The sequence below is a fragment of the Diorhabda carinulata genome, chromosome 2, assembly GCF_026250575.1.
Source record: "Diorhabda carinulata isolate Delta chromosome 2, icDioCari1.1, whole genome shotgun sequence".
NCBI lineage: Eukaryota > Metazoa > Arthropoda > Insecta > Coleoptera > Chrysomelidae > Diorhabda > Diorhabda carinulata.
The window spans coordinates 13878261-13887474 of NC_079461.1; the positions used below are offsets into that span (position 1 = coordinate 13878261).

Sequence of the window (9214 nt, forward strand, 5' to 3'; positions counted from 1 at the left end):
TCAGTCGATCAGTCACCAGTCCATTCTGTTGACATGATCTCTCCATGCTCTTCTTCTAGTTCTGGCCCATCTCACTATATCCGGAACGTCACACATTCTTGTAATTTCATTGCTCCTTATTCTGTCTCTTAGTGTTTTCCCTATGATTGAGCATAATGTCTTCATCTTGGTAGTTCTAAGAGTCCGCTTAGTAGTTGCAGTCTCCGCCCTCGTTTCTATGGCGGATGTCATTACTGGTCTGACACAAGCTTTATATATCCGTGTTTTGCTTTCGATACTTAAAAATTTATTCCTCCATATCACGGTTCGAAGGAATCCCGATATCCTAGATGCTGCTGTTGTTTGCGTTTTGACTTCTTGTTTCAAGTTCCTATTGCTCGTGATGTTAATCCCTAAATATTTAAAAGACATAACCTGCTCTACACTTTTATTATAAAATGCCAGTTTGCATCTTCTTGGTTCTCTCGCTATTGTCAAGGATTGTGTCTTTTGTGTCGATATGATCATATTGAATTTTCCTGCAACTGTTTCAAATCTGTGTAGCAGTTTTTGCAGATTATCCTCATCTTCGGATATCACAACCGCGTCATCAGCGTAGCAAACTATCTTAAACTCATGTTTTCCCATTCTGTATCCTCTGCCTGCCGTTTTGACTTCTTTTATGATTTCGTCCATCATAATGTTGAAGAGTATTGGGCTGAGACTATCTCCTTGTCTGATCCCTGTTGATACTGGCTATTTACTGGATAGTTCGTTGTTTACTCTTACATATGTGCTATTTCCGTTGTTCATGTCCCGAATGATGTCTATTGTCCTTTGGTTCACGCCTCGTTCTTTTAGTAGCTCAATGACGTCATGTAATCTCACTCTGTCAAATGCTTTTGTTAAGTCTATGAAGCACATAAACGCGGTTTTATTGTACTCTATGGCCTTTTCGGCAATCTGTCTTAAGATGAATATAGCGTCTATGGTTGATCAATTTTGTCTAAATCCCTGTTGTTCTTCGCTCATGCCGCTACTTGAGATTTCTTCTGTAATAATATTTATTAGTAATTTTGAAGTCGTGCTTAGGAGGCTGATACCTCTATAATTATTTGGATCTTTCTTTTCCTTTTTAAAGACGGGGATCGATATGCTTACTTTCCATTCCTCTAGTACTTTTCTCTGGTCGTATATCTTGTTGAACATGACATGCATTTGGTCTATTAATTCATTGCCACCATATTTAAGAAGCTCGTTATTAATATTATCCAGCCCTGGTGATTTCCTGTTTTTCATCTTGCGCATTGTTGCTTCACTTTTGTCTTTTGATATCAATTGTTGTTGGATGTCTTCTCCTTCCCCAGATATATTTTCTTGTTTCTGTTCTGTGGGTTGGCTTGTTACTGTGTCACCGTAGAGTTCATGGAAATACCTTTCCCATTCTTTTAATGTTATTGTTTTCGTGTGGATATATTCATTGATTGGTCTTTTGATGTCCCTTATCATATTCCAGATCTTTTTCTGTCCCCCATATAAGTCGTTTTCCATGTCTGATGAGTATTTCTCCCAGAATTGTCTCTTAATCGTTTGTATTTCCATATTTGTCTTATTCCTCACGACTTTGTAATCAGCATATGTAATTGTTTGACTTATATATTGAAGATATGATTTTCTTTTTTCTTCCGCAGGTGATTTGATTTCGTGTGTGAACCATGGTTTCGTGTTGGGCTTTCCGTTTAGGTTCACCTTTCGTTTGCCTAATGCCTCTTCTGCAGCTGTCCTTATATCAGTACTTAATCTTTTCCATGCTAGTTCTACGGTATCATCTTTCAAGATCTTGTTTTCATTTATTGCCTTCCTTAGTCTTTGCTGGTAGAGGTATTTTGTGGTGTCATCACTAAGGCTTTCTATGTTCAGCTTTTCTGTCACTTTCGGTTTGTTGTGGGTTTTCTTTTGTACGCAGTTCCGCATTATGGCTAGCACCATATGGTGGTTAGTCCCTGTGTTTGCTGAGGTTAATGTTCTGACATCTAATATTTTTGAGGGATGAATATTTCTGTTTGTAATAATGTAGTCTATAATCGATTTATGTCCTCTTGTGTTCTCGAACGTATACTTATGCTGTTGTTTATGGGGATAAAACGTGTTGTTAATGCGTAGTTCATTATGTGCACAGAATTGTATGAGTTGTTCTCCATTGCTGTTGAGTGTTATCGTTAAACCGATTCTTAATTCCACTAATAAACTCGTTACCAATCCTTCCATTAAAATCCCCCAGTATCATAATTTCGTCTTGCTTCGGTATCTTATCCATGGTGATCTGCAGTTCATCATAGAATGAGTCTGTTTCTTCTTGACTTTTACTCGTATCAGGAGCATATACGCTTAATATATGGGTTTAAGTTCTTTCTGTAAATTTAAACGTGGTTTGTAGCAGTCTGTCGCTTATATACTTTATGTCTATTATGTTTTTGTTGTAATTCTCGTGCACTAATAGGCCTACTCCCGATGCTGCTCTTTCATCTTTTGGTTTCCCATTATATATCAATGTATACTCCGCGATTCTAAGGTTGCCTGCTCCTTTCTTTTTCGTCTCAGACAAGGCACATATGTCTATTTTATGTTTTTTAAGCTCTATTATGGTTTCTTGGTCTTTGTTAGCAATTGATGTAACATTCCAGGTGGCTATTCGCAATTGTTGTCGCTTCCAAAATCGTTTTTTCCTTAACTTTGCCGGGTCGTTATAAGTTTTATCAGTCCTATCCGAGGCTACTTTCTTCGTTATCTGAGCAAATGGCTGTTTTACATGAGTTAGATAGCTAGCCTTGCCTAACAACCCTCCTCTTTTATCCGGGCTTGGTACCGGCAGCATGGTTGCTGAGCTACTCAATCCGCCCAACAGCCATACTGGCAGAGTTATGCAGTATTTGAACGTTCTAAACTTTTATTTAAACTTCAGAAAAGTACTTACTTTCAACAAGTTCGATTTTTTATTCTCACTTTAATATATATATATATATATATATATATATATATATATATATATATATATATATATATATATATATATATATATATATATATATATATATATATATATATATATTCAACCAACGATAAATATTTATTTGACGACCGTCCAACTGAACCGTAATGCACTTGATTCAGTAATGATCTCAATTATTGATTGTATCTCTAGAATTATGATTTTAAGACTTCTATCACCAATTCGATCCTCGTTTCAGACCCTAGAATAGTCGTAGACTCAGAGCCAGTATACGGTAGATGAAATTCACATATTTGTTTGTTGTATAATACAGTTATGCGGGGAACAATCTATATTTCTTAAATACTTATAATACTCATAGCAAATTAATAAATGTAAAATAATGTTTAATCCCCGTATAAAATTCGGTAAACATCTAACAAACCGTCAGCCCACGTGGACTGACTCTACTGTTTACCGATGAAAACATGGAATCGTAAACATAAATGCATTTCTATGGTTCGAAGCTGTCGGAAGGGGTATGTATACAATTTTTTTTAAATATATAGTTCTTTAAATAGATAGAAATATGGCGTTCTTTTGACCATGGGCGAATGAAGACATTGAAATTGCACAGTGTAATGAGAATAAAGACATATAGGAATTTGAAAATAAAGATTTAGATATACAAACACACCAAGTTATTTTAAATATATTCGAATGTATAAACAAGGAAACTATTCAGCAATCTGATAATGCAATCATAATAAGAATTGCTGCATTAACTAGAGTAAATAAATTAGTAAATTTCCCATTTATCGAGTAGTCATGAAAGGGGTTGCTGTGGATCATTAACAGAACCGAAAAAAAAATTTTTGTCCTATTGTCGCCTACCGTTCCCCACATATTTCTTTCTTCAGCCACCTCATTTTTTTCTGTTTACCATTGAATTCTGGTTCTCCTATTGTTTATTAAACAAGTACTTTCCGCTGCTTTTGAATTGAGATTCTTGGGAAATCATCATTTTCCTCCACTTTCCAGTTTTTGTTACTCTCTTTCAGTCATCAATCAATATCTTCTATAGTATTTCACATTTTTGAACAATGTCTCTATCTGCCAAGATAGCATTGTAGTTAATTTCAATTCAAGTTGTGTACATCGAATATGTCAACTTATTGAGAACTTTTTTCTTGAATAATTTATGCGGTAACGAGACAGAAAGAACTTCTTAAGTATCGTTGGTCAAGGACAACTTACAAATTAAACTAAATTGTTGTTATTAAATTAATTATAAACAAAAACCACCCGAGACTAACAGATAAATCGGCAAGTGATAACTGGTATTATATAACATAAACCGGTCTAACCACAGAATGTATGAAATATAGGTGTCAAAGACCTTTTTTCATAGTATGATGAACAATTTAATAATTACCTTTACTGATCCAATTTAAGTGATTACCAAATAAAATAAATGAACAACGAAATCCACATTGCTACGTAAAAATCGTTTACTCCAACAAGAATAGAATTATAATATTAAGGCATTCATCACCAGTGACGATCGATTTCATCGATTTGTTAAAAAATATAAATATTTTAAATTGGTTTAAAAAGTGACTTTTTCTGCTTCAAAGAACGTATTCAATCATTATCGGTTGAATGACTAATGTTTTTAAGAAATATTGATTGTAAACCGAAACAATCAGCTTTCAGTTACGTTGTATTATTCAACAACTGTAGTGGGAATACTTCATATAAATGCTTACCCATCCAATATAAATTAATTTTGTTATACTTACAGTCCCTAAGAAGAACAATATGCTTCTTTTTAGAAGCATTCCACTTGAGGTTAGTGAATATTTCAACCAGAAATAAATCCATCTAGTCATAAGTGTATATCAATTTCCAATTAACAAACGTGGTACGAGAAAGTGAGTGATATGTGTCTATTTTTCAGGTGTTCCTTTTACTGCTTTTACAGCATGCATGCGCTCAAGAGGAATATGGTTTAGACTCTTCAGAATACCATAGTGAAGATGATGGTGAAAGTCATGGGCATCCAGACTATTCAAAATATTATAATGTGGATGCACCCTCTCAACAGAGCATTCCGTTGGCAGGATTTGTTGGTTCTTCAGATTTTCCAAGCTTTTTTGCCCCACAGGCAGTAGGTTCGTATTGTATTTATACGTTGTTGTTGGTACAGGGTCTATTTTTCTCTTATTATTGGAATATTCAATATTTATCGATAAATAATGTGTATGTATACCATCAATTCATACACTTCAACTTTAACCTACCAGGTTCTTATATATGGGCATCAGATTCTAATTGACCAAATATTAAAAAAGTAATGTATCTAAAGCAGTTGACACAGTTTTCGCGTTGGTTATTATTTCAATACAAGATTCTATGAAACAAACACACAATTTGTGTTTGTTCAAAAATCATCAAACTTCTTGATTAGTTTTCATTTTGTGATTCTCTTTGATTTAAATAAACTACTGTCTATCAACTTAAAAACCTGATTCTTCATATTCACTTATGTGGCATGATCTATATTACTTGATCGACTCAGTCGTTATACCCGTAATGATTGTGCTTTTAAAGCTCGGTGAGGATAAGAAATTAAGTATTTGTAACACCTCGTTTATGGAAATTTAAAACCAGATATTACATGATTTTTTATTGAAAATATCACTTTTACTCAAAAGTATCCTAAATTAGTTAACAAATTAATTATACCAATTTCAGATTAGGTACAAATGATTAATACATTTCAGTTGTTTTTTATCTCAGCTTATACCTATAATTCTCAGACTATATTCCCTGTGTTAAAGCAATGCCAAGATCAGTTGGAGACATTCATAAATGGCCACAGTAAGGCCTTTTGAATTCATTCGTATGCTTGTGAGTCAATCCATTATTTCTTTCTTTCTTTCTTTAATTGCAATGAAAAAATCAGACAGAGTCTTTGTTTTATCCACCGTTCACCTAATGAATGACAAATAAAGATTATGGAAAATGATGCAAATTCCGCATTGTAGTGGAATGTAATATTCTGTTATTCTATCAACTACCATGCAATTGGATATGTGAAAGACGTGAATCTATTACTATGAAATTGGAAGGCGCCCCTAAAAATTAAACAAAAATAATTGAGTACTCCTGTCCACATGTACCAAAACTCTATCAGTTATTTATAACTATTAAAATAGAAAATGCATTACGAAATAGATAGAGAGATAACAATAACAATAGATCTTCTGCTGTTCAGTTAAGGCCCCAATAAATTCAATTTTTATTAAATAGTAATCGAATTGAACAAATTGTCATTTTCTAGTCTTTCATTTTTTTGCTTTGAGATCTTCACACACTAAATGCTCTTGTTACAGAATATGCTGGAAGCAATAAGAAGCCTTTGACTTTGCCTCCAATCAACTTCGTTCCACAACAACAGCAGACTCAATCACTACCTATATTTTCTCAGACAAACCAAGCTACAAATTTCCCCGCGAGAGATTATTTTGAAGAAGCTCAGAACAAGCAGCTGCAACAAGAACAGCAGCAAATTAAAGAAGATTACATAAAACCAGGTCCAAATTATATATCTTACCAATTACCTCTACTCAGTGCAGCAACTGCTAATGCTGATGATGTAGAGAGAATTCCTCCTAGACCTAACCAACCCAAGAAAAGTAACAGCGATGAATCTGATATTTTCAAAAATGAAGATGAGGAGGCTGAAAAAGAAATAGCTCAAAAAAATGATGCCTATTTAGGTAATTTGAATTCCAAACCTTTTGTGAATTACAATACAGGTAAATCAAGCTCAACTGTGTCTCAGTACCCATCAGCATCTGGTGTCGTTGATATTCCGAGTAGTCAACTATCACCATATCAGAAATATAGTTTTCAGCCCATCGTACAAGCATCTCGTGTTTTACCTAGCAAATATTATGATACTGGTGCACCGTTTAACCCTTCCTACCAGAAGAAAACGATAACTCAAGGTTCTCTTGAAGGTCAAGAAACGGAAGGCGTTCCTAGTCCTAGTCATTTAAATAATCATAATTGTCGAAAACTCTCTAGTTCATCGTTAGAGAATTGTTTTGAGTGTGTGAATGACGAAACTCAATCCAAATACACACAATGTTCTTATACTTCTGACAAAAAACCGTCGCAATATAATAACGGATTTTCGGAAAGATACTCTGCACCCTCAAGAGATGATCACTACAGATACAGGAGGTACACGGATAAAAAAGATGATCCTTATTATATCATAAGAAACAGATCTATTAAGGGATTCACAGGTATTCCTGACGACTACAGCGCTGGTTTCCAATATGAACCAGAGTCCTATGACGAAAGTAGCCCAGAATTAAGTTATTCGGAGAAACAGTCCGAAGAACTGAAAAAGAATCCTCAAAATTGCCAAAAAGTTGAGAAAGAAGGCTCGACCTGTACTGTTTGTAAAGATCCTGCAAGTGGTGCCAATTTTGAACAATGTTCATACACTTCAGCACCTTCTGAGAAAAAATATGCATATGTTAAGGAGAAGAAATATGACAGCAATGACGACCCCGAAGAAACTAAAACTATAACAAAAGTTGAGAATGCTCCTTCTTCAACAATTGCACCCAGTGAGACTAAGGTAGAACCACGAACGGCCACAAAACATACTGAGCCAATTGCGAAACAGGATCAAACAATACAACAAAAGTCTCCTAAAAAAAGGAATGATGATCCCTTATTGTACGAAAATTATAAAAAAAACAGGGACAGCAGCAGAGCACGTTACGAAAATGAGAAACTCAATCCTCCTTTAAACTTTGCCGATAGTATTGTGAAAGAATCTAGAGAGCAAAGAAAAGAATCCGAAAATGACCGGTCTTCCAAAGATTTTGATGAATACCATTTCAAATTATTTCCAGAGCTAGCACTAGAAGAGTCTAAAAATGAAGAAACTAGAGAAGAGGAGGAAGGTGAAGCGGAGGAATATAGAATTCCTGAATCTACAAAACAAAACGTGGAAGAAGTTTTAGCTGAGTTCACAAAAAAAGATAGATCGAATTGCAAGAAATCTGAGAAAAATGGAATGACATGTTTCCTTTGCGTAGACAAAAATAAGCTCCAGCATGAAGAATGTATGTACGTACAAGAATCTCGACCTCAATCCACACATGTTGCTTATCATCAGTTAAAAGGCATAAAAAAAATAGAAAATGATGGACAACCAAACGAGTCTCAGAATAAACCAATTCTAACAGAAGCTGAAAAAAATCAATTACTTAAAAAAGAAACAGGGCCTGAATCTTTACAAACGTCGGCCTCAGAAGGAGTAGAAAAAAAAGTACCTTATAAAGTGAAGAAGAATATTTATAAGAAAAAAAGAAGTGCAAAGAAAGGCAAAAAGAAAGCTGCCGAACCAGAACCTACTATAAAAACACCAGCTGAATTTGATGTGGGTAATGAGGAAGGTGCTTTCAGTGCAGAAACAAAACCAGCTTTTAGTAAACTGCATGGAGTTCAACTACCGAAATACATGGTAGAAAAGTCTGAATATGAAAAAGAATTTGATGCATTCTCGGGTGCACATTAAAATCTTTTTATTTGTGATAAAAATACTATGGATTATTGTACAATTTATTTTAGGATTTTTGTTGTTACTTTGTTGAAAATACAGTTATTACAGTGTTTGTTGCTTCGTTTTTGTCTTTATGGTAAAATTTATTTGTTAACAAAAGAAAAACAATTCATTTGAAAAGTCTGATTGTTGAAACTATTAGAAACATATGTATCAAAAAGCATTTATTGTAATATGTGATATAAATGTATAAGTGCGATGAAACTCGCATTTTGACACATTTTAGGAATTTTGTTGTTATTTTGTTGGAAATACAAGTATTAAAATATTCTGTCTTGGTTTTTGTCAACATTTGAAAGTTGTTTTCTATTTGGTATACGACGCAATCACTATCTTTTTTATTTTCTGTTGATTCATTCTTATAATCATTGAGCTGTGAATGAAAGTGTAATTACAAACTCCTTGCTTTTATTTTATTTTGAGTAATATATTGCACTAATGTTAAAAACATTAAAAAAATTAATTATCTATGGTTCTGTTGCTTTGTAGTGACTGTAGATATTTTTAAAAATTCACAAGATTGTGGTCAAATTTTAGTTCCAACGATTACTGAACTGTGAAACTCTGCAATTTGTTTTCGATGGAATGGAAAC

General features: G+C 34.0%; 2 protein-coding genes across 2 annotated transcripts; one reads left to right on the forward strand and one right to left on the reverse strand.

The window, feature by feature from the left end:
- Positions 1-975: 975 nt before the first annotated feature.
- On the reverse strand, positions 976-2247 carry LOC130903737 (uncharacterized). The gene has a single exon (XM_057815986.1). It carries the CDS (start codon positions 2245-2247, stop codon positions 976-978), a length of 1272 nt encoding a protein of 423 aa, XP_057671969.1.
- Positions 2248-4782: 2535 nt separating this feature from the next.
- Positions 4783-8606, forward strand: LOC130903881 (uncharacterized). Its single transcript, XM_057816243.1, has 3 exons — positions 4783-4819; positions 4929-5142; positions 6367-8606. The coding sequence occupies exons 1-3, from the start codon at positions 4790-4792 to the stop codon at positions 8574-8576; spliced, it is 2454 nt and encodes an 817-aa protein (XP_057672226.1). The 5' UTR covers positions 4783-4789; the 3' UTR covers positions 8577-8606.
- The last annotated feature ends 608 nt before the right edge of the window (positions 8607-9214 follow it).